The following is a 25,962-nucleotide window of genomic DNA, read 5'->3' on the forward strand; positions in this document are numbered from 1 at the left end:
GGTTAACTTGTTGTTATTGTTGCTATTATTATATCAGAACTGTTATTATAAATATTATGTTCATTTTTATTGTTGTTATTATTATTGGTGCCGCAGTGACATTTAGTAACTAGGCGCATTATGACGTTGAGGGATGGGTATTGCGAAGATTAGTGTATGAAATCTGCTCTGTACCCCTTTCGAACATGTTATGTGACATTATTTTGTTGTTGACTCATTGTTTTTGTCCTGTTTTTATTTTAATGTTCGAAATAAAAGTTTTCATTCATTCATTTTGATTTGAGTTCTGACAACCATTAGCAGTCAGTCGAGGGTCATTGATTCCATCAGAAATAGAATCTCAAGGTCTTTGCTATCAATAACCTACAGCAGACCCCCAGGATTTGACAATAATCCTTTTTGAGGTGGGGACTGCAAGGCAAAATCGTCGTATGACAAAAGGATTAGAAACTTATGGAAATTAGCAAATGCATTACAAACCAGTGATGCCCCAGGAAAAACATGCAAATTATCTATCCATCTATCTATCTATCTATCTATCTATCTATCTATCTATCTATCTATCTATCTATCTATCTATCTATCTATCTATCTATCTATCTATCTATCTATCTATCTATCTATCTGTAACCGCGGTGTACCTGTCCCACCAAAGATCCACATTCACGCTGAGCTGGATGATGAGGTTTTTATTACAGTTTCTGCAGATGAAATGAGTCACAACATTAGCTTCTTTGCTGGCTTTGATCTCTTTGATCTTGTTGGCAGCTCGCTCTGTAGACTGCCCAAAGCATATCAAAGAGCTTTCTTTTCAATTTACATAAAATACATTTTAGAATATCACAATATATTTTTACATCCATTTTAACAAGATACTTTTAACAAGAGATCGTATAGTGTTTTTTTTTAACGTTTACAATGAATTCAACATATTTTTCTTTAGTCTGAATTTTAACCAACATCATCCTTTATATATATATATATATATATATATATATATGAGAAAATAGAAGTAATAACAATAATGAGTATAAAAACGGATACAATTTACCTGCAGATGAAATGAGTCACAACATTAGCGTCTCTGCTGGCTTTGATCTCTTTGATCTCTAAAAGGGGAATTAACATTTTAGCACAACAGAAACAAAACGAAAATAAATCCAAACAGCTTGAAAATATCAATCACATTACTGCGCATGTTGAGAGATTTGTCAGCTGTGGTTATAATGTTTAAAGTTAAATTTTTTTGTGGAGCACCAAAAGATGTGTCTTACCATTGGTAGCTCGCTCTGTAGACTGCCCTATGCTGTCTCAGTCGGATACGGAGAATCTAATTCATGCGTTTGTTACCTCCCGTCTCGATAGCTGTGATGCACTACTCTCCGGTCTCCCGAAGTCCAAAATCAAGAGCCTTCAGCTGTTTAAAATACTGCAGCGAGGCTTTTAACTACAAAAAGAAAGTTTGACCACATTACCCTGATTTTACCTAACCTGCAATGGCTCCCTGTTAGCTTAAGATGTGATTTTAAGGTTCTGTTGGTAGTATACAAAATCATGCATGGAATTGCTACCTCACATCTTTCAGATTTAATTTCGCCTTATGTTCCGGTCCGGAGCCTTCGCTCTGAAAATGCTGGTTTACTAGTGATTCCAAGAGCAAAGAAGAGATACGCAGGTTTGAGATCGTTCTCCATTCGGGCCCCGGTGCTGTGGAATGCTCTTTCCCCTGAGATTCGATCTGCAACCTCAGTGGAAATGTTTAAATCTAAACTTAAAACACACTTCTATTCTATAGCTTATGAATAACCTATATTTTAAGTTGACAATATCTGTGTATTATTTGCCCTCATGTCGGTTTTAGATCAGGTGATGGTGTCATAATAGTCTGTGGTATGCAATAATCTGTGGTCTGTGCAGCCCTTTGAGAGTCTTTGTGATTAAGGACTATACAAATAAACATGACTTGACTTGACTTGAAAAGAAAACAATATATTAACCAGTAAATATCAGTCTTGAGTTTATACTCCAGGGTTCAAGCTCTTCCTGTTGTCTCGTGCTAATGTAATAGCATATGTCCCCAGGCTTGAATCAAGCTTAAATCACTAATGTCCAATGTGGCTTTCTCATTAGTTCAAATGAAAGGATCAACTCTTTTATAGGGCCTTATTTGCAAACACAGTTTTGACTGAGAAAAAATGATAATTGTTTGATGAAACAAACAACGGCAATAACAATTTGTTAAAAAGTGATACAAATGTCTGAATGGGTTGCAAACAACCTTAAAAAGAATTAAGTCAGGTCAAGTCGCATTTATCTTCATAAGTCTTAATTACAAGTTTCAAAGGTCTGCATTGACCACCATTAGAACACCCCTGATCTGAAACCTACATGAAGACAAAGAAAAACTCCAAAAAAGCTCAGCATGAGGAATACTAAGAACTGTATGATTTCGGATGGAGTTTAGTGTTAGGATAATTGCGTCTCATGTATCTGATCTTCTCTCCAGACGTTGTCAGCAAGTGAGAAAGGTTTTAGCCGGAAGGGGACAATCTGGATTGACACAAAGAGGACAGATTTAAAATTCCACAAAGAGCAACTTGTAGCGTTTTTCCTGAGGTTGGGAGGTCCATATTCCCCACTCAACGGACACATATCTCAACTTTTTTAATAGGTGACACAAATCTGCAAGAGATAATGTTAGTCTTCCATCGTAAAATTGGAGTAATCCCCAAGCAACAGTCTCTGCTTGTCCCCTATAAAGCGACTCAAATCATGACCCAGACTGTCAAACGTAAGTTCTGTTGTTGTTTTCAAATTTGGGCAAAACACGGTAGCCGTTGTCAAGGAAAGCATAGCCTTGGCATCAAGGCGCCATTGATTCAGAAGATAATGGGTTTCCTCTGTTTTGTCTTAAAAATAAAGAACCCATTAATTCTTCAACAAATCTATTGACGAAACCTTAAAGCTTGTGAATCCTTCGGCATAAGGGCTTTCATTTGAACAAAGGAAGCTTTGTAAAATATAATAAATCATTGTCAAGAAAAAAAAGCTACAAATGTTCCTGATACTTTTGGCTCACAAAACATGCATGTCTTCCAGGAATTTCACAAAAAGAGCATAGCATTGCAATAACTCTTCTTTGAGACATTTGCTTGTGGGTTTAACCTGACTGTGCTTTTTATTGACTTGAACCATTTTCATTCATCAGTGTTAGCATCATCCAGAGAGGTCAAAGTATCTAGTCAGGGACCATGTTCATTTCTAAATGTCTAGGGGTAATCTCTAATAGGATTACCTCATAATAATAAACCCTTAATGTATAATTAAACTAACTTTAATATTCATATTTTCACCAAATACTATTGAAAATATCATTAGTAATTGGTAGTAATTATGCTGCCTTCAACTATGCTTCAACTACAGAACCTTCAGTCTCATCAGCAATGCAAGTAAGGTTATGCTAAAGGTCCTACCACAGGCTAAAAATATCCCAGCCAAAGAACAGGCAGGTTTCAGGGAGGGAAGGAGCACCACAGAACAGATTTTTAATCTGTGCATTCTATAAGTTTGAACAACACCTCAAAAACCTCTGTCACATTGTTTGTTGGTTTCAAGAGGGAGTATGGAAAGCCACTTTATGGGCTACCATGCAAAAGTACAACATGGTCCAGAAACTATTTCAGACCATTGAACAACTGTATGCCAATCATTGGTAGTGGTTTCGAAACACAGTCGGCTGTATTCTCTCTTCAACTTTATTCAACATCTTCCTGGAGAAGTTCATGTTTGATGCTCTGGAGCAACATGAAGGTACAGTCAGTATGAGTGGTCACAACATCACTAACCTCTGTTTTGTTGATGATATTGCCGGATTTGCAGGAGACGAACAGGAACTCAGAGATCTGGTCAATCGCGTGGACAAAGCATCAACCCAGTATGAGATTGGAATCAGCACAGAAAATACAAAAGTAATGACCAACAATGCCCAAGGTATCAACACAAACATCAGCATCAACGTAGAGAGTTAGAGCTTGTCACTAAATGTAAACATCTTGGAGCTGTCATATCAGAAGAGGGGTCAGAACCAGAAATCATGGCCACGGTAGCTCAAATCACAGCCGCACTTGCCAGACCTAAACCCATCTGGAGGGACAAGAACAAAACAGTGAAATCAAATAACAGACTCATGCAAGCGCTGGTTACTCCCATCTTCCTCTACGTTTGTGAGACATGGACTCTCACAGCAAAACTGGGAAAAAAAATCCAGGCCATAGAGATGCGATGCTACAGGAAACTTCTAGCCATCAGCTACTTAGCCCATGTGACAAACGAAACGGTGCGCAACACCATCAGAGGGCACATTGGACCCTACGAAGAACTGTTGTCAACTGTGAGCAGACGGAAACTTCAGTGGTATTGTCAAGTTTCAAGATCATCAGGACTGATCAAAACAATTCTCCAGGGCACATTTCATGGGGGCAGGAGGAGAGGAAGACCGAAAAAGAGCTTGGGCGACAACATTAAAGAATGGACTGGTGCCAACTTTGCCACGACCCAAAAACAAGCCAGGGACCATTAACAGTGGATAAGGCTGTCCAGTGTTGCATCCTCATGGGTATCCCGACAACCCATGCGGTTAAGGGATCTGTGAACTGTAAACTATTGAAAAACAATTACGTACTCGTTTCACACAATGACTCACACAGATTGTTATTTTTTTGATTTTGGAGACTGTACTTTATAAAGGCTTTATTTTCAATTACAATTGATGTGGTATCCAACGTTTCCAGAGGACCTTAATTACAGTGAGTAGTATTCGTCCACTGGATGTTGTTAAAAAGCGGAAGGAAGAATGCAAAATAGAGTGACCATTTATCTCATTTTTTGCCCAGCCTTTTCCCAGGATTTTGGGACCTGTAACAGCAAGATGGCAGTAAATTACTGTATGTCAGCTACCTCTTAGTGAAATCCATGTTTTGTAAAATAAATGCACATTTCTCTACCTGCAAGTATTTTTAAAAAAATCACATTCATATGATAGTACATGTGTTTTTGCTAACAGGAGGTGCTAAGTAATACACACTGTCCCTTTAAATCATATACTCTCAAACCGCCCACAGTTTTCCTCTCAAACCGCCCACAGTCCGTGAAACTCGGTAACCACGTCTCTCCCACCCTAACATTGAACACTGGCTCCCCCTAAGGTTGTGCACTGAGCCCCCTGCTTTTTACCCTCAACACCTCCGACTGCTCACCGACCCACCCCACAAACACAATCATTAGGTTCGCCGACGATACCACTTTGATCGGCCTCATCTCTGAAGGGGACGAGGCGGTGTACAGGGATGTGGTGGAGTCACTGTCAACGTGGTGTTCGGAAAACCACCTCATACTGAACACCACAAAAACAAAAGAACTGATACTGGACTTCAGAAGGAATGGCAGGAATCCAGCACCACTCATCATAAAAGGAGACTGTGTAGAGAGAGTCCACTCCTCCAAATTTCTGGGTGTGCACATCTCCGATGACCACTCCTGGTCTGCAAACACCAGAGCGGTGGTAGGGAAGGCCCAGCAGCGACTGCATTTCCTGAGAGTGCTCAGGAAAAAACATCTTAAACAGCAGCTGCAGGTGTCCTTTTACAAAGCCACAGTGGAGAGCATTCTGACGTACTGCATTAGGGTGTGGTATGCTGGGTGCACAGCAGCAGACAGGAAAACGCTCCAGAGGGTCATCAAAACAGCCCAGAAAATCGTCGGTTGCTCTCTGCCCAGTCTGGAGGACATTGCCTGCTCTCGCTACCTCAGCAAAGCAGAAAACATCATCAAGGACTTTTCTCACCCCAGCCACCACCTCTTTGACCTGCTGCCTTCCGGCAAGCGCTACAGGTCACGCAAAATAAAAACAAACGGACTCAGACACAGTTTCTTCCCCAGAGCCATTACCACCCTAAACACACACCGCACAAAAAAACTGAAAAACTCTTGCAAAAACACTACCTCATATGAACGTAAATGGTACTCATGTCTATTTCATTTCATATTTCATATGTTTCTTGCACAATGTTGACTGCACTATGTTTACTGCTCACCTTGCACAATGTTGACTATCTTTTTTGCACTATGATGACTATTTTTGCACCAAATGCATATGTTGACCATTTTTTGCACTATAATGACTATTTTTGCACCAAATGCATATGTTGACTATTTTTTGCACTATGATGACCATTTTTGCACCAAATGCAAATTGCACAAACCCTTACGATGCCAAACTGTATGTGACATCCTACATGCCGACATTTCTTGTGTAAATTTTGTGTAAATTATAACTATAACCTTATCCTCTTTGTTTTATAACCTTATCTTCTCTGTTCCATTATCTTCTTGGGTTTTTTACCTCATTGTGAATGTGTGAAACTGGAGTGTCATGCCCAATTTCGTTGTCATAATATGTTAACCCATTTTGTAACAATGACAATAAAGGTACATTCTATTCTATTCTATTCTATTCTATTCTATATACAAGCTCCATTCGCATATCAATAAAATAAAATGTCCTTGTTAGAAACGCCGTCCTGAGAAAAAAAAGTCCGATTTGAATGATTCTGGGGAGTCATTACTGCCTAACTGATGAAATTGCAACAATAATTTTAAGGTTTTTACATTTTCTTAGGGAATTTGAGGAAAATCCAAATAAATAAGAGTTCTCTGTAACAGACAGCATTCAGATGTTTCGTAGACATCAACAGGGGATCTCCTAAGCTTTTACGACTTGTATATGCTACCGCCATGATAGTAGGTAAAGATTATTTAACATATTCAACGGGTAGAACAAGTCTCTCCTCATGTACGTCTTTTCAGTCCATATGGTGTCTTCTCATGCTCCATGGTAAAACCTGTCTATGTTTCCAAGAAATAATAAATACTGAGATAAAAAATAGTGTGTTACCCCACCACCAGCAAAAGATGAGCTTGGAAAGTGAGCTTGGTCATGCAGAATTTGCATTTCACTGGTAAAGCACCACAGGATCCATATTTTTCATGCAGTGTTCGAAAGTTTTCCCGCTCGGAACATTTATGCAGATCATGGGTTGAGTTCTGAAATAACAACTCAATCTCGAGTCATTACTATATATGTATCTGTCACGGTTGCCATGGCGCCCAATCGGCCCCGCCCGTGTGGCGCCTGCTGCGGCTCATTGACAGATTGGCTTTCCGTCTATTTAAGCTCAGTGCTCTCACTCTTCATTTGTCAGTCCGTCAAGGAACCTCTGCCCCGCAAGACGTGGGTTCTGACTCGGTCCTGTTTCCTGTTGGTATTTCCTGTCCGGTATGGTTCCCGTTTATTTTTGTCCTGTTCAATATCGGATTCCAGTTTCGTTGCCGTCTATTTTTGTCCTGTTTATTATTCTCTCCAGTTTAAGAATTAACATTTTTGGGTTATATTCAAATCAATCCTTCCGATCTCCTCTTTCTTCCACTCAGGCACTTTACTTCCACATCCTCTCACATTTAGTGGCCCTATAACCAGGGTTTGCGAGACTTTTCGGTGATAGGAATGAGTGGAGAGGTGTTGTAAAAGGATAGTGGGATGGTTGGATGCGTTCTAAGGTATGGGCAGGGCACCTGTATGATGCAGCAGGGGTAAACCAGTGAAAGCTGTCAGGCCCTGCTGTTGAACAGAAGAGTGTGTTGTGTCACTCTGACCTGAGTGACATGCCCGCTTTCTTGTGTCCCGTTTCATCTGGAGGGACGAAAGCATGACCAACTTTGGTGCCGAGGTGCCTAACTTGTTTGGGTGTTTGGGCATCTGGGTTGGCCATGGTCCAAAAATGTTTGTCTGTGTTTTTTGCTATTTTTTCCCATTTTTAATTCCTTTGTTATTGTTTGTGTTTGTCTTATTGTCAGTCACGCCTCTTGAGGGATATGACCAAGGTAGATAGATTGATAGATTCAAATCAATGTTTTTTTTATTGTTGAATGAAATGTTTTTGTACTACTAAAACATGCATTTCAGGTGAATTGGCCGGTCCAAATTGTCCATAGGTGTGAATGAGCGAATGAGTTGTCTGTCCCTGTGTGCCCTGCGATTGGCTGGCAACCAGTTCAGGGTGTCCCCTGCCCACTGCCCGGAGATGGCTGGGATGGGCTCCAGCCCCCCCGCGACCCTAATGAGGATAAGCGGTACGGCTAATGAGATGAGATGAGATGAGGAGGCACTAAATATTATACACTGTCCCTTAAGTGTGATAAGAGTTGGTATGGGCCACATCACAGTGCTGTATGCAAGTGAAGGCTTTTAATAGTCAGGTGATAACATTCACTTTTAAAATAAATTTAATAAATGAAGGAAATTACCGTATTTTCCGCACTATAAGGCGCACCGGGTTATGGGGCGCACCCCGAAAAAATAGTTTTTGGTCCTATGTTTGACATACATAAGACGCACCGGATTATAAGGCGCTACAATGGGAACGTCGACAAAACAGTCAGATAGTTCAGTCAAACTCATTACCCCCTTAACATTCCCAAAGCTTGCAAAGACGCAAATACGTGTCGAGAACACGTGCGGATGCGGTGTCCGTACGATGTCACTCAAATGCATCGTTCCATCATTCAGAAGGTTGGGATTCAAGAAATGCCAACCATTCCTTAGTTTTTATTTTCTTTTTCGCTTGCAACTTTACTGTATATATGACAATACACACTTGGAATTGAGTTTAATTTAAAAACAGACACTCCATTCCATTCATTATCTGCACCGCTTATCACAGAAACATCGAGTTCAGTCTGAAACAAGATACAGGGAAAATATATAGCCAGAGTAGCTTACCGAAGTCGTTGTGTTCAATAATAATGTGCAGCCATGGTCCTCTTATACCCGTGAGTGTAGTAAATCCAGGAGAATAAAATATTTACAAATACAGAATAGTAAAAAATGCTTTCCGTATGCTGCCAACCACGTGCTATACACAATCATCTTTTTTCTGCCAATTGCAGGCTTTGTTTTGCCACTTCAGCCTATGCCAGCCTGTAAATGATAAAAAGGATCCGCCCCTTGACCTCCGAATAACTTTAGCCAATAGTGATCGATTCAACTGATGATTGACACATCTTTTTCGGCCAATTGCAGGCTTTGTTTCGCCGCTTAAGCCTATGCCAGCCTGTAAATGATAAAAAGGATCCGCCCCTTGACATCCGAATAACTTTAGCCAATAGTGATCGATTTAACTGATGATTGACACATCGTTTTCGGCCAATTGCAGGCTTTCTTTCGACGCTTAAGCCTATGCCAGCCTGTAAATGATAAAAATGATCCGCCCCTTGACCTCCAAATAACTATAGCCAATAGTGATCGATTCAAAATATGATTGACACATTGGTTAGCCAATGAAACGCCGGTAAATAAATCCCAGCATACACCGCTGACTACTTGGCGTTCGGGGGAAAATCTAGTCGGCAGCTGCAAGTTAGTTGGAAGACTTTGCGACTTAATATTGATCCATAAATAAGGCGCACTGTATTATAAGGCGCATGGTCAGCTTTTGAAAAAAATAAAGGCTTTTAGGTACGCCTTATAGTGCGGAAAATACGGTAACTACTGAACTAAATAGGTTTAAAAAAAAAAATCATAGTTACGATACTCATACCTGTCAACCATTCCGGTTTTGCTGTACAAAGTACGTTTTTTTATGCATTTTAAGACGAGAACGACGTACAAGGAAATCTGTACGGAAAAACGCAACTTTTTCAATCGCACGCGTCTGCTGCCTGGGGATTTCCCATCATGCATCATTCAAAAAAAAAATGGTGTACGATTATTTTGTATTTTTTACGGGAAAATACGACAGTTTGTACAGGCATGGAGCCGTGGAGGTTGACAGGTATGTGTTACTGTATAGTCCAGGGGTCTCCAATGTGGTGCCCACGGGCACCTGGGTGCCCCCTCAGGACAGCTAAGGTGCCCACCAACCTGTTCTGAAGTTAGCTTACCAGTGCTGGGTCATTGTGATTTTCTAGTAAAATCATTTTTGGGTGATTGACTGAGTCTATTTAACCCTTCCTCCAATAATTACCCTGGTAACAACATAGTAACAACGATAGTATGATAAGTTGTTATTTGTGCTAATAAGTAACAAAAACTAGCTTTCGGCTTGAAAAAGGTTGGAGAATTCTGGTATAGTCCAAGGATTCCTAGAATACTCAGTAATTCTGATTACGAATACCAGTAAAGGGGTTTTACTGCCATCTACCTGTGAAGGCTAAGCTCCTACCAAGATGATAAAATCAAGTAATATCAAACGCAAATGGTAAAAATCCACAATCAAGCAAAACCTATTTACATGGCAATGATATTCATCTTTCCTTTTTGTTTGATTTCGTTTTGGGTTTGAAACATTGTTGTTGTTCGTGTTGGCAATAAAGGAAACCCACGCTAAAAGAAAATTAACGTTCGATGCATTGTATTTTTAATTTTTTTTTTTTTTCAAATATATGCTTTATTGGAAAAACGCAGACACATTTCCATACAAACATCTTACCAGAGTGTTGTATTTTGGTTTGAACAATTTATTGACACTTTTAACAGCAAATAAACAATGTGAGGTTTGAACAATTTTTCTCGACACTTTCAACAGCAATTAAGCATATTCGCAATTTCGTTATATCTGACAATATGACGTTTTAACATTTTTTTTCCGACATTTTTAACAGCAATTTAACACACAATTTCATTATATCATATCCCAACAATATGAGTTTTTATCAACACTTTTAACAGCAATAAAATGCATTCACAATTTCATTATATCATAACCTAACAATATGAGGTTTGAACAATTTTTATCGACACTTTTAACAGCAGTTAACAACATTTTTTGGTTTGAACAATTTTTCGACACTATTAACAGCAAATAAACAATGTGAGGCTTGAACAATTTTTCTCGACACTCTTAACAGCAATTAAGCATATTCACAAACTGTACAACAAATCCAAATACCAATAAAGAAAAGGACATATCACTTGATTTTCGTTGCCTGGCGTTGTCGTTGTTAGTACAGTGTTGTGTTATGTCTTCTATTTTATATTTGAATCGTCATTATGGAACAGTGTCTAAAATATGTTTTTGAGTGACAGCCACGTCTTTAATGTAATAAACAACAAATAAATTAAACCATACAAACATTAGGACAGACGTAACCACAATTTCAAAAGTATGTTAATTGTATTTTTACTATTTTGATAAAATTACCCTAAGATCTTAAGTTTTTAATTTCCTTTTTTTCCCTTTAAAATTTAAAGTTTAATGATTTAAAGTTTAATTCATGTTGTCATCACTGACAATAAAGACAATTCTAATTCTAAATTTAATTGCATTCCAAAGGCATAGCAAAAAGTTTTTTCTTTATCAGCAAAACCACAAATAATTAAAAAAAATTATCAGTTTCAAACCCAAAATAGTATGTTTAAACATGTATTAAAAAGAAACGTCCAAAAATGTTCGAAATCCGTAACTCCACCTTCCTCTCAGTGTGGCGTGTAATAATGGACTAAGCGGGATGAAATGAGAAAAGGGCTCGGTAAAAAAAGAATTGATGGAATTTTCGATTTTAGAATTGGATAATAGACCTCAACAGAGGTTTCTTTTACATTTTTAAATTTAGATTTTTTTAAACAGGATTTTAGAAGTGGAACAGTGACGAGGAAGTGGTGATAGGGGGCGGTAATGTACCAAAGAGATTGATGCCAGCCGTCGTTAAAAACCCGATAGTATTACTACTACTGATAATAATAATATTTATAATTATTATTATAATGATAATAATAATATTAATATTAATAATATTAATAATAAAGAGGAGAAAGAGAAGAAGATAAGGAAGATAATGAACATAAGGTAGAAGTCGCAAGGAGTTATGACGTCATCACACTTCACCGCCCCACTCCGCTAAATGACTTTGATATCCTTTTCCGGGGTAACCAACAACAGCGTGCCAAAACACTCGGGCTATGACGTTGAATTTCTTCCCAAGGTTTGTAAAACTCCTCACTTTTACCATTTTAGTTGTTATTATCCTTTCTGGGTATGTCTTTAAACACATTTATGTCAAACAAGTTTACAAGCCAACCCCCCTTCCCGTGGAAGAACACGGACTCCTGTCTCCTGATACGTACTCGTACATTTTCAATCAGCCCAACGCTTGTAAGAATAAAAGTCCTTTTTTGGTGTTTATGGTCCCAGTGGGCCCTTTGGAATTCTCAGCAAGAGACGCCATAAGAGAAACATGGGGCTCTGCTGCTCAAGAAGACACCATTACACTGTTTTACCTGGGAGTGACAGAAGGGGGAAAGGTGAAAAGCATGCTGGAGGAGGAGAGCAAGAAACACTCTGACGTCATCCAAATGACCTTCCTGGACAGTTACCAGAATCTCACGATTAAAAGCATGATGATCATGAACTGGCTGGCGACCTACTGCCCCAACACCACTTACGCCATGAAGGTAGATTCCGACATATTTGTCAATGTGTTCCATCTTCTGGGATTACTTCGAAACAGTCCCAGGAACGGTTACATCTCGGGTTCCGTGATCACCGATGGAAAGCCGAGGAGGGATCCCAAGAGCAAGTGGCACCTGTCAGAGCAGATGTTCCCAGGAAACCGCTTCCCTGCGTATGTGTCAGGTGCCGGTTATGTCTTCTCCATCGACCTGGCTGCCAAGATCTCGCAGGCTTCCAGGTTTGTCCGAAAGATCCCCTTAGAGGACGTTTATGTGGGATTGTGTCTGCACCTGCTTGGTGTACGGCCGGTCTACGCGATAAACTGGCTGACTTTCAGCAGCCTCTTCGAAGTCCGGAATTTGGACTATGACAGGTGCGCTTTTGCCAAACTTGTTCTTGTCAATGGCTTCCGGCCTTCGCTCTTGCGGCGTGTTTGGAAGGATTTCTTAGAAGGTTACAAAAGTTGCTGAGTTTGAATAAGAGCTTCTTCGTTTGACACACAAGAATGTTGAAAAAAAACAGGTGTATTGTGCAGTTTTGTATTTACTCACTTAAAGTGATAATATTGTTCCCCTGGAGCTAAGTGCACCCAAAAACCCCGAATTGGCGAGAAATTTGAAAGTGTGCCTTATTTACTGAAAATGGGAACTACACGAAGTTCCACGGTATACTACTAAATTTGTGCAATGATTGATGAATCAAAAAACATCGCTGACCAAATCAGATATAAATAAACTTAAAGTCTAATTCATCATCATTTCTGAGAAGGTTGCTAAAGTTTCTGAGTTTGAATAAGTTGTTTGACAGACAAGAATGTTAAAAAAATAAAAGTATAGAAGATATTCAGGTCTAGTTCGAGAGGGCATGTCCAGCGGCATCTGGAAATGAGTGGCATTTAAAACATGGCCATGGCTTGTACGAACACTCTGAGTGCAGTGGAATTTTACCAAGTGACCTTAAATTCAACTACGGGCAGGATAAATGGTAAATGGTCTGCATTTATATTGCGCTTTTCAAGTCAATGAAGACCTCCCAAAGCGCTTTACAATGTGCTTCACACTTACCCATTCGCTCACACACCGATAGGGATTTAGCCATGCAAGGCGCCGACCTGCTTATTGGGGTCTTGCCCAAAGACACTTCGACATTTAATATGGAGGAGCCGGAAATCGAACCTGCGACCTCTTGATCCCAAGACGAGCGCTCTACCTTCTGAGCTAATGCCGCCCATTGTGTAGTTTTGTATTTACTCACTCAAAGTGATAATATTTTTTCTCTTAAAAGTACTGTATTTTCGGGACTATAAGGCGTCCCCAAAAACCCAAAATGGGCCAGAAATTTGAAACCGCGCTTTATAACCCGGTGTGCTTTATATGCCGCAAAATACGTTGGGTAAGACTGGGAATACATACAGTATTTATACGTGTGCATCACTACTTCAGGTTTTAAAGTATACTACTGTATTTGTGCAGTGAGTGATCAATTGAATAACATCGCTGACCCAAATTACACTACATTGTTTTTGACTGGAATCAAACCCTGACTTTTGTTAGAGCGCCTGCACTTAAACACTAGACCAGTGTTTTTCAACCCTTTTTGAACCAAGGTACACTTTTATTTATAAAAAAGTTCCGAGGCACAACGTCCGTCAAAAATGTTTGAAAATGACAAATATTTCACTGTACTATCTCATAAGCAGATAATTAGTATATAAAAAGAAGAAAATAATACTTAAAATAAAAAAGAATGATTTGCTTTATTTATGTTTTCGTTTTTTACAGCGCAATCTTAAACCGCTGTGTTAAACAAATTAAGTTATTAAATGTAGTTTGCTACATCATGAGCAGATAATTAGTACATAAAAAGGTATATAAAAATCTACTGCCACCTACTGATATGGATAACTATTAAAGTTCCTCGTCTGAAGATGCCAAAAATACTGAATAATGGTCTGATTTTTTTGGGTAAAATTGGGCAAATTCCAGCGGTACACTTGTGTGCCCCGGCACACTGGTTGAAAAACACTGCACTAGACCGCCATACAGAATACATATGGAAACACATTTGATTTGATCTTATTATTACACTATTTTTTTACTCACAGTGCCAGAAATGAATGCTAAAGGATGAAAAAAAAAACAGTCGTCCTGAAAGACATAAATAAACAAAATATCTAATTCATCGTCAGATACACCAAAGAGTTGTTTCCTTCGCTGTACTTTTTTCATTTATTTATATCTTTTAGGCCAACTTTTTGTTTTCTCCATGCTCTATCATTAGTTTCTTGCACGTGAGTAAAAACTGTGTAATAATGAAATAAAATTTAATGCAGTTTTGCATGTCAACTGTATTACTTGTGGTCAGGTTACAGTGCTCTCACCACCGCAGCCCAGACTCGATTCCAGTTGCATACAATGTTATGCGATTTTGGTCAGTGAAATTTTTCATCATCAACTATTGCACTAATATATACCGTAAATGTATATATTGTAGAACAGTTATACACGAGTAAGTACAGTAGCTCTTACTATAGTTTTAATTTAATGCGCTTTACAGTCCAGACTATTTTTGGGATGCATCTTTATAATCTGGTGCGCTTTATAGTGTGGCAATTACGGTAATAATTTAAGATGCTAGAGTATGTTTCCTCATCCAAATTGAAGGCTGGGAATCCTCATCTCTTATATTAGTACTCCGGGTTGGGTAGGGTTACTTTAACTTGATTACTTTCAATTACTTTTGGATTACTCCAATACCAAATATGCTAATAAAAGACAAAAGAAACTAAATATGAATAAAATGACTAGATTTTGTGCAGGCTTGGGGAGTAACGGAATACATGGAACGGCAAAAATGATGTTGGCAAGCTGTTTGGATTTATTTTCATTTTGTTTCTGTCGCATTTTATGTTAGTTTTGCCGGAGATCAAGGAGATCAAAGCCAGGAGAGAAAGCTTACCACGTGTTGTGAGTCATCATTTTATTCATATTTAGTTTCTTTTGTCTTTTATTAGCATATTTGGTATTGGAGTCATCCAAAAGTAATTGAAAGTAATCAAGTTAAAGTAACCCTACCCAACCCTTTTAGTACATTGTATATATATTATCAGGTGCTGCACCTGTGAGTGTCTTGATCCAAAGTGCTGGGAAATTCTTGAAGAATACTGCTGTTTTGTGTCTGTGCCTCTCATATTTTACCTCAATCACTATTGTCACTCAAGGAACTTGAAGGTTGCTCGTAATTGCTGGGTAAACTGTGCCTTTTTTCTTCTGCTGTATTACTCCGCCTGATCGTTAGGTGGCAGCCTTCACCAGGAAATGAGTTTTTGTATCAACTACTGAACCGCTGTTATGACCTTTAAACTCTTGTAAGAAACAGAAAAACTGTCTCATGCCTTTGAATTAATCGCCTTTTTCTTGTGCCAGACTGTAATATATACCAAAGTACCTCTTCTATCAAAACTCTGTGTATAAATAGTTGTATAGCTATGCTTAATACATACCTGAGTGCACTTAGTTACACTTTAAAAAGTCTGGCATTTAGTCTGTCTTGAAAATGTATTTATAAATGAGTGCAAATAAGCAGTTTTACTGTAGGCATGCTGCATTTGAGGTTGATGCACTGGTGTTGTGTTTTTTATGTGCAATTTCGATTTTGCTTCTGCTGCTCTACTGCTGCTCTCTGTTTGCTGTGAAAATTTTACTCTGCTATGTGTCTCCTTCGAATAAAAATAATTTATCTTCTGGTGTCAATACTAGTTTGAATAAATAACCAACACAGATGTTGTTTCAGACTCTGGTTCATTCATAAATGCAGCAAAACTACAAATCACAAAACAAAACTGTCATGATTACTGATGTGACTCACCTGTGCCCGCTCAACCGCCGTGGGCTCTGATTGGCTCCCTGTCACCATTTGAACCCAGTCCCGTCTGTCCCCTGTTGTCAGTCCGTCTGCGAACCTCAGTGTATACTAGGCAAGACTTTTTCGACCGTGACTCCCACCTGTCCCGTTTTTGCTCCCGTCTGTCTCCGGCTACGACCTGTTTTGCTCCTGATCATGTCTGTTCTCTCGTCCCGGCTTACGACCTCTTTTTGTCCACTCTCCCGTTCTGGCTCACGACTCGTTTACGACCCCGACCACGCTTTGCTCTTCAAGTCCCGGCTACCGACCAGTTTTTCCGTCCCTGACACCGCCATCGCTCGCTACGGAAGATCCACTTCCGTGTTCGGATCTCAGTCTGAATCTGAGAGCGACTTGCTTCCTGCGTCCAGCGAACACCGAATCGTGGGCGCAGCTCTTCCTCTTTCTTTTAATAAAACTCGTGGTAAACGTCACGCAATTGGGTCCTGTTTCCGTGGCTGAATTATGTTTAAAATTAAATAATTCAGATTACATTTTGCTGCTTGTTTCCTTTTTCCTACACTAGCTGCCTAAACTGTAATATTGCCAAGGATATGTTGCTTAATTAGGCAGAAATTAGTTAGTATCACTGTATTACACTTCTATGAGGTACTTCGAGAGTGCTACTCAACTTGTACTGTCTCAAAAAGTTGATTACGTATTAATGGCAAAACAAAAAACTGAATTATTTGTTTGTCAATAATAGACACAGTGGCTTGCGAAACTATTTGACCTCCTTGAACGTTGTGACATTTTGCCACATTTCAGAATTCAAACATTGTTTTGATTTGTGAAGCATCAACAATAAGTGGGACACAATCATGAAGTGGAACACACTTTATTGGATATTTTAAACTTTTTTAACAAATAAAAAAAGCAAAAAAGTGGGTGTGCAAAATTATCCAGCCCCTTTACTTTCAGTGCAGCAAACTCTGTCCAGAAGTTCAGTGAGGATCTCTGAATGATTCAATGTTGATGTAAATGACAAACGATGATAAATTGAATCCACCTGTGTGTAATCAAGTCTCGGTATTAATGTACCTGCACTGTGATAGTCTCAGAGGTCTGTTTAAAGCTTAGAGAGCATCATGAAGAACGAGGAACACACCGGGCAGGTCCGAGATACTGATGTGGAGAAGTTTAAAGCTGCATTTGGATACAAAAAGATATCCAGCACCCCCGCGACCCTAATGAGGATAAGTGGCACAGAGAATGGATGAATGGATTGTTCTCATTGTATTTTGTGCAAGCCGTCTCCATGTGTTTGTTCAATAGAATAGAATATAATATACCTTTATTGTCATTGTTACAACATGGGATATATTGTGACAACGAAATTGGACGTGGCACTCCAGGACCACATTTTACAGTGAGGATAAGGAAAACAAAGAGATAAAGGAACAAAGAAGATGTTTGTACTTTTTTCTCACTCCTTCTCTGTCTCTCTCTCCCTCTCTTCCCCCTCTCTCTTTCTCTCTTTGCTGCACTCTCTTTTTATCTGTCATACTCTCTTTTCTGTTTCGCCCTTGCTCGCTTTCCCTTTCTCTTTTCTCTCCCAATGTCTTTCTCTCTGTCTTTCTGTCTCCCTATATATTTTTCTTTTTCTCTCTATTATTCTCTTTCTGTTTCTCTTTATGTCTCTTTCTCCTTTTCTCTCTCACTTTCTTTCGTTTTATTTCTCTCTCTCCCCTCCCTCTTTCTCTGTCTTTGCTGCACTCTCTTTTTATCTTTCTTACTCTCTTTTCTGTTTCTTTCTCTCTCTCTCTCTTGCTCTTTCTCTCTCTCTCTCCCTATGTCTTTCTCTGCCTTTTTGTCTTTATATTTTTCTTTTTCCTCTCTATCTCATTCTCTCTCTCTGTTTATCTTTAAGTCTGTTTCTCCTTTTCTCACTCTGGCTGTTTTTTCTCTCCCTCTTTCTTTCGTTTACTTCCTCTCTCTCTCTCTCTCTCTCTCTCGCTCTCTCTCTCTTTCTTCCTATTTGCATGTGTCTGCCCATTTTCTTTTTGTATCGGTGCTTTTGTTCGAGTGAGAGTCCATTTATTTCCCACCCAATCTGTGTGGGAGGGAGTTAATGCTTTCAGCCAGCCATTATTGTCCTCCAAACACACACACCTCCCCCGCTTTTTGCTGTCTGGAGACTTTAACACAGGGGTATCAAACATGCGGCTAGCGAACTGGACCAGGCCCGCCGACAGAAATGAATCGTGCCCGTGAGAGGAGAAGTGGAAGAAGAAAAAGCTGCAGTTATAAATATGTCAATATCGCTAAAACCAGGCCAAGCCACTCTCAAAACAACTGGAGCTGTATTTCTTTCACACTCTTTTCCATCTTACTGACGCTCTTTGTTTCCGCATTTCTCTCCCCTACCCAAAACTGTAACATCCTACATGCCCACATTTCTTTTTGTAAATATTGTGTAAATTATAACCTTATCTTCTTTGTTTTCTTTTATCCTCACAGTTAAATGTGAACCTGGAGTACCACGCCCAATTTCGTTGTCACAATATGTTCAACCCATTTTGTAACAATGACAATAAAGGTATATTCTATTCTTTCTCCATTGCTCTCCCTCTTTTCCACCACTCTCTTTAGCTCTCTTTCTCTCTCTGCGTCTTTCTCTTCCTCTCTCTTTATATCTCTTCATTTTTCACTTTTTCTCTCTCTCTCTCTCTCTCTGTCTTTGCTGCACTCTCTTTTTATCTTTTTTACTCTTTTCTGATTCTTCCTCTCTCTCTCTCTCTCCCTCTCACACTCTCTCTTTTCTCTCCCTGTGTCTTTCTCTCTCTGTCTTTCTGTCTCTCTATACATTTTTATTTCTCTCTCAGTTTTTCCTTTTCTCTCACTCTTTCTCTATTTCTCTCTGTCTATGTTTCTCTTTGTCTCTTTTTCCTTTTCTCTCACTCTTTCTCTATTTCTCTCTCTCTCTTTCTCTATCTTTGCTGCACTCTCTTTTTATCTGTCTTACTCTCTTTTCTGTTTCGCTCTCGCTCGCTCTCCCTTTCTCTTTTCTCTCCCAATGTCTTTCTCTTTGTCTTTCTGTCCCCCTATATATTTTCCTTTTTCCCTCTATCATTTTCTCTCTCTCTGTTTCGCTTTGTCTCTTTCCCCTTTTCTTTCTTTCTTTTTATTTCTCTCCTCCCTCTCTCTCTTTCTCTGTCTTTGCTGCACTCTCTTTTTATCGCTCTTTTTTCTCTTTAATCTACTAGTCCGGTGTTGTGCCGAAAAATGTCCCCTTCAAGCGAAATGCCCCCCAAGTATGCATCACTCACGCAAAACGAGGGATATTTTTGCGGCACAACACCGGCCCCCTCCAGAATATGTTTCTTACCATGTGGGCCCCAGAGCTAAAATACATTAAGACCTGCAGCTCCCGGGAGTGTTTCCAATCCTGTTCAGACAGACTTAAAAAAAAATCCTATTTGAAGGTGCAAATAAAACGTGCAATCGCATGTGAATCGCTGCAACTGTCCAAGGCTGAGCAATGAGTCACTGTGCTACTGTCTTCCCCTCCAGCCTCCCTCCTCGTGGGTGGAGTTGCATCCACCGACTCACTCGGAGCTGGTTCCTAGGACAACCCATGAAACATGCATCCCACTGGCGAGAATGCTTTCATAGCGGCTGCGGGAAACTCAACCCGCCTCTTGCAGCCCGCGAGGGAACAACAGAAGGAAAGTGGGAGGAATTCGGACACACTTGCACTTGGGACAAACATGAGAGGATATATGATGAAGAACCCCATCACATAAACTTTACCAATAAGGTGAGTTCAATATTACTTTCACACGCAAATAATGATTAGTTGGCTAACAGTGCATCCCTACGTGCATTAAAATAAATGCAGGTTATGCACCTGAAAATATATCAAATATACTGCATTGTTACTACACAGAATATAGTAGTTATTTTAGCATAATGACTTGCATGTAGACGTCCTCAACAACTACGGCCTCTGAATGCATCACAAAATGGCTAGCAAGAAAATAGTTTACACTCTGCTAAAATAAACTTATTTTCAATGTTTTTCAATGTTTTTTTCTTTTTTGAAGGTTATTTTATCTTGTTTGTCGAATCAAATGAGAAAGTAATCCATAACATTATTTTATCTAATATTGCTGATCATTTTGCTCATTTTACGGCTTAAGTATCAATAATAGTAAAAAAATGTTATGAAACTAGAAACACTATACTTAGATAAGATGAGAAAAGATTACCAGTTGGGAAGAGTTTTTTTTTTTTTTTTTTTTTTTTCAAACTGCAGCTTAAAAATAATGTTTTACCCTATTGGCAAAAAATATATATATTGAAAAAAAAAAGATACAATTATCTAAATCAGGGGTGTCAAACTCATTTTAACTTGGGGGCCACACCTTGGAACTAGCATTGTCCTGGGGGCCGGAAGGGTAGATTAGAGAGAAAGAAGAAAAGATAAAGAAATAAGAGAAAGAGAGAGAAGTAGAGAAGGTAGGACAGAAAAAGAGAGAAAGGGGGGAAGAGAGAAAAAAGCGAGAGAGAGAGAGAGAGAGAGAGAGAGAAAGCATGAAAAACAAGAGATAAAAAGAGAAATAGTGAGAGAGGGAAAAAAGGAGAAATAGAGAAGGAAAGAAAGGAAAGGAGAAGGAAAGAAAGAGAGAAGGAAAATGGAAGAGAGAGAAAGAGAGAAAAGGAAAAAAGGAAGAGAGCAAAAGAAGGTAAAAAGACCAAGAGGAACAAAGAAAGAGAAAAAGAGAGAGTGAAAGAGAGAGAGAAAGAGTGAGAGAAAAAGGGAGGAAGAGAGAGAGAAAATAGAGAAAGAAAGAAATATAAGTACAGCATTTGTGAGAGGCACCTGGCTTTGGCAACATCAAGTTGACATACTTCAACCTGCAGCTTGTTTTTCTCTTGCGCTTCTCTGAGTGTTGTCTCGCGGGCCGGATTCAATCCCTTAGCGGGCCTGATCTGGCCCGCGGGCCGCCTGTTTGACACCTGTGATCTAAATGCTTGTCTAGATGGGTAGATACTTTATTTAACCTCGTAGGGAAATTCACACTTCCAGCAGTATCCTTGTGTTGAAAAATAAAATAATAAAATACAAAAAATCCAATATAACGTGTTGATATAGAGTATTTAAATTGGGCTACGAAAAATACACACTGTAATAAAAATAGGGTAATATGCAAATGTGGGGGTGGGGTTTAATGTGGGCTTTTACTCCCGCGGGTGGAGTTAAAGAGCCTAATGGCATGAGGAAGAAATGATCTCCTCAGTCTGTCCGTGGAACAAGACTGTGACAGCAGTCTTCTAATAGTTCAATTTTGAACTGTTCTCATCAATATGTTTTTCTTTTTTCCAGTAAAATAGGAAAATGTGTATTTAAATGATTAAAATTATCCCATCTGGCAGTCATCCCCAACAAATACTGCCTCTGACGCACCACAAAATGTCTAACAAGAAAATGTTGACACCCCGCAAAAAAAATAAAATAACTTATTTCAAATGTTTTTTTTTCTTTGAAGATATTTTTTTAATCCAATAAAAATATCTTCATCTTATTTTTGTCAGGACCAGAACGGAAACAGGACCCAATTGCGTAATGTTTACCAGACGTTTTATTGAAGGAAAGAGGAAGGGCTGCACCCACGATCTGGTGTTTGTTGGGCGCAGGAAGCAAGTCGCTCTCGTATTCGGATTGTGATCCGAACAAGGAAGTGGATCTTCCGTAGCGAGCGATGGCGGTGTCAGGGACGGAAAAACTGGTCGGTAGTCGGGACTGGAGAGGAAAGCATTGTCGGAGTCGGAAACGAGTCGTAAGCCAGGACGGGAGAGTAGACGTAGTTGGGATCAAAAATGGGTCATAAGCCGAAAACCCGAAATAAAAGAAGAGAAGCATAAAAAGAAAAATACGAAGAAAAAAAAGCAGGAAAAAACTAAAAAGGAAGGGGGGAGACACAAAAGAAAAAAGAAAAGAAAAAGATAAATAAGAAAAGGTCAAGAAAAAAGATGTAAAACCTAAGGGGAAATATTAGAAGAAAAAGGTTTAAAAAAGACACGAAAAGAAGAGAAAAGTCCAAAAAAATAAGAAAAAATACGAAAAGAAAGAAAAAAAACAAAATGGAAAGAAAAAGAAAAAAGATCACTCAAAAAACGCACAAAAAAGAAGAAACAAAAGTGGAAAAAAATACAAGGTTGAGGAACACTTGCTAGAAAAGATGATTGGTTATATTAAGATCTTTATTTGACAAACAAGATAGAATATCTTAAAATTTCAAAAATCTTTAGAATGAGCAATATTTTCTGCCAATGGAGTAAAGGTTGTTTTTGTTTTTGCTGTGTAAACACAGTTGAGTTATTCTTTCCTTCCCTTGAGAAAAAACAACTTCTATCCGTTTTTGGACTTTGTGCGAATGGAAAGTAGGGATCTCTTAAATTGACGAGTTGTAATGCGGTAAAAGAAAAAGAAGTGTACAAAATCCAGCAAAAAAACAGGCAACCATTGCCTGTAATTTATTCAACAGTATAAAAGTCCCCCCCCAGTCTTCATTTTCTGAGAAGCATTAAGGCAATTTATTCTCCGACCCTAAAACCTCACGCAGCGCATTCATGTTTGCACCATTCTGTTCTGATGTCAGTGTTGCTTGCTTGTTGACTTGTTTTGTGGAGTCCTGTGACTGCTTTGCTCATTTTCCGTTGCATGTATGTGGTTCCTCCCCAGTTTCTTCAGACTTCTGACTTTTTACCGGCAGCCCCAAGATGCATATGAATAGCTTACTTAATCAACTCAGTAAGTATGTCAAAATTCAAAAAGTCTTCAAATGTTTTCTCTGTGGGATGTTTGTTTAGATGAGGGTGGGGGGAATCCTTTGGGTCGAATCTGTTATTTTTCCAGAAGTACAGGGTGTCGTTGGTTTGGGTTTTTAAAGTAGTTATTTACATAGTATTCGATATTCACAGTCAGTCGCGGTACGCATCTAGTTTATGGTTACGAAAGTACCCGGATATGCCTACTGAATTAGATTGCAGCATCAAATCACAATGCACTGTTTAATGGTTTAACTGGAATTCAATTCCTCTATTGGATAGATAGATAGATAGATAGATAGATAGATAGATGGATGGACGGATAGATGGACAGATGACAGATAGATGGATGGACGGATAGATGGACAGATGACAGATAGATAGATGGACGGATAGATAGGTGGATACGTTATTCAACCCTGGAAATTCACACTTCCAGCAGTATCCTTGTGTTGAAAAATCTCATCTCATCTCATTAGCCGTACCGCTTATCCTCATTAGGGTCGCGGGGGGGCTGGAGCCCATCTCAGCCATCTCCGGGCAGTGGGCAGGGGACACCCTGAACTGGTTGCCAGCCAATCGCAGGGCACACAGGGACAGACAACTCATTCGCTCATTCACACCTAGGGACAATTTGGACCGACCAATTCACCTGAAATGCATGTTTTTGGAGTGTGGGAGGAAACCGGAGTGCCCGGAGGAAACCCACGCAAGCACGGGGAGAACATACAAACTCCGCACAGGAAGTCTGGAGCTGGATTTGAACCCACGACAGGTTCCCATGACATGAACTGTGCCGCACAAGCGCTAACCACTGCGCTACCGTGCTGCCCGTAAAATAATAAAATAAAGGTAGAGAATACAAAAATACCCATTATAGCGTTTTGCTATAGAGTATTTAAATAGTGCTACGGAAAATACACACTGTAATAAAAGTAGGGTAATATGCAAATGTGGGGGTGGGGTTTAATGTGGGCTTTTACTCCCCCGGGTGGAGTTGAAGAGCCTCATGGTATGAGGAAGAAATGATCTTCTCAGTCTGTCCGTGAGATGTTATGCAGTACAATAATAATCAGGGTTGGGTAGGGTTACTTTAACTTGATTACTTTCAATTACTTTTGGATTACTCCAATACCAAATGTGCTAATAAAAGACAAAAGAAACTAAATATGAATAAAATTATAACTCACAACACATGGTAAGCTTTCTCTCCCGGCTTTGATCGCTGGCAAAACTAACTTAAAATGCGACAGAAACAAAATGAAGATAAATCCAAACAGCTTGCCAACATCATTTTTGCCATTCCATGTATTCCGTTACTCCCCAAGCCTGCACAAAATTTAGTAATTTTATTCATATTCAGTTTCTTGAAAATGTGTTTTAACAGTTTCGTATTGGTGTCAACACTTACCCAAGATTTGTACATCTGGGTAAAAAAAAGGCTATTGGCTATGTGGCGCCAGCTGCGGCTATTTGACAGATTGGCTTTCCGTCTATTTAAGCTCAGTGCTCTCACTCTTCTTTGGTCAGTCCCTCACCGAACCTCAGCCCAGCAAGACGTGGGTTTTGACTCGGTCCTGTTTCCTGTTGTTATTTCCTGTCCGGTATTTCCTGTCCCGTTTAGTTTGTCCCGTTTATTTTCGATATCCTGTTTTGATATCAATCCTGTCTGTCCCGTTGTTTAATATCCATTCCAGTTTCGTTCCCGTCTAGCTTGTCCTGTTTACTTCCGATATCCTGTTTTGATATCAATCCTGTCTGTCCGGTATTTACCCCATCTGTCCGATATCTGCTCGGGCAATTGGTATCGATATCGTCGGCCTCTGGCTTCCTATCATTCCACGCCAGACTTATGCCTAACGTGCATGACTCCTCATTTCCCGTAAAATAAAAGACTTGTGTGAGAAACGTCACGCGTTTGGGTCCTGATCCAGGTTCCGGTTCATGACACATAGACTGCACTCAAACTAAAAAATCTTACCTTTGCAGAAAGTTGTGCCTATTTAAGGTAAATTACTCTTCTTTTAAAACCATTTAGAACAATCTGCCTTATTTTAATGATTCTTTTCTGCTTTTCCCCTCCTAAACACTGTAAATTGAAAAAGAAAAATATGCTAAGAATGAACAGACTTTTCCGTTATTCGTTTGAAAGTGCATGTTTCTAGTGTTTCCAGAAAACAATTAATATCAAATTAATGTTTAGCCCACTATAAATGGAACATTAGCAAACGCTTAAACATAAGCAGGCCTGGAAAAAGTCCTCCCAATGCATTCCGAATGTAATGCATCAAAGAGAGGTTGCTAATTGGATCTTAGTTGTTTGTCCGTCAACATCCACGAGATTGGCTTCGACTTGAGATTAGCTGAGCCAAGCTGAGAGGAAAACAAAGGAATGTAAAATGAGAAACGGAGCTGTAATGGTGTCAGTGGTGCAGAGAGACACCGGAGACGGGGGCAAGTTACTGTACAACATGGTCAGGACCAGTGCAAGGGTTGTGTCGGGTGAGGCACAGTCATATTTACAAATAAATGAACTTAGATCTTATTCATCATTTGATTGGCAGATCAAAAAAGCCATAAATAACGTGTAGCTTTGAAAAAAAAATATTTGAATGAAGTCTACGTTTCTTTTGAATGAAAGCATCAATAGATATGTAATCCTCTGTTATAAAGAATCCATACAACGAGAAAGAAATTATTGTATAGCATAACTTGCTGTTAACTTGCTAATTACTATCACTAATTCGATTGTTTAGGGCTGAGGCGTGCACCAAATCAGAAT

General features: G+C 39.3%; 2 protein-coding genes across 3 annotated transcripts in view; both read left to right on the plus strand.

Moving 5' to 3' along the window:
• Window positions 1–11,939: 11,939 nt before the first annotated feature.
• LOC148366410 (dual specificity testis-specific protein kinase 2) overlaps window positions 11,940–25,962 on the plus strand; it is a 49,872-nt gene continuing 35,849 nt past the window's right edge. Inside the window, exons 1-3 of one of the 2 annotated variants that reach the window (XM_088336865.1) lie at window positions 11,940–12,036; window positions 19,920–20,166; window positions 23,095–23,163. In XM_088336865.1, the coding sequence (XP_088192991.1) occupies window positions 23,133–23,163 (31 nt within the window). In that variant the 5' untranslated portion in view covers window positions 11,940–12,036; window positions 19,920–20,166; window positions 23,095–23,132. The remainder of the gene's footprint in view (window positions 12,037–19,919; window positions 20,167–23,094; window positions 23,164–25,962) is intronic. The other variant, XM_088336866.1, reaches the window with a different exon arrangement.
• Window positions 12,014–13,139, plus strand: b3galt8 (beta-1,3-galactosyltransferase 8). Its single transcript, XM_088336868.1, has one exon. It carries the CDS (start codon window positions 12,014–12,016, stop codon window positions 12,971–12,973), a length of 960 nt encoding a protein of 319 aa, XP_088192994.1. The 3' UTR covers window positions 12,974–13,139.

Source organism: Urocampus carinirostris, chromosome 5 (genome assembly GCF_059441175.1).
Source record: "Urocampus carinirostris isolate Australia breed hairy pipefish chromosome 5, RoL_Ucar_1.0, whole genome shotgun sequence".
In the NCBI taxonomy this organism is placed as follows: domain Eukaryota; kingdom Metazoa; phylum Chordata; class Actinopteri; order Syngnathiformes; family Syngnathidae; genus Urocampus; species Urocampus carinirostris.

What these genes read in the sequence shown, in the direction of transcription:
- b3galt8 (XM_088336868.1), top strand. Translation starts at nt 12,014, where the DNA reads ATGACGTTGAATTTCTTCCCAAGGTTTGTAAAACTCCTCACTTTTACC.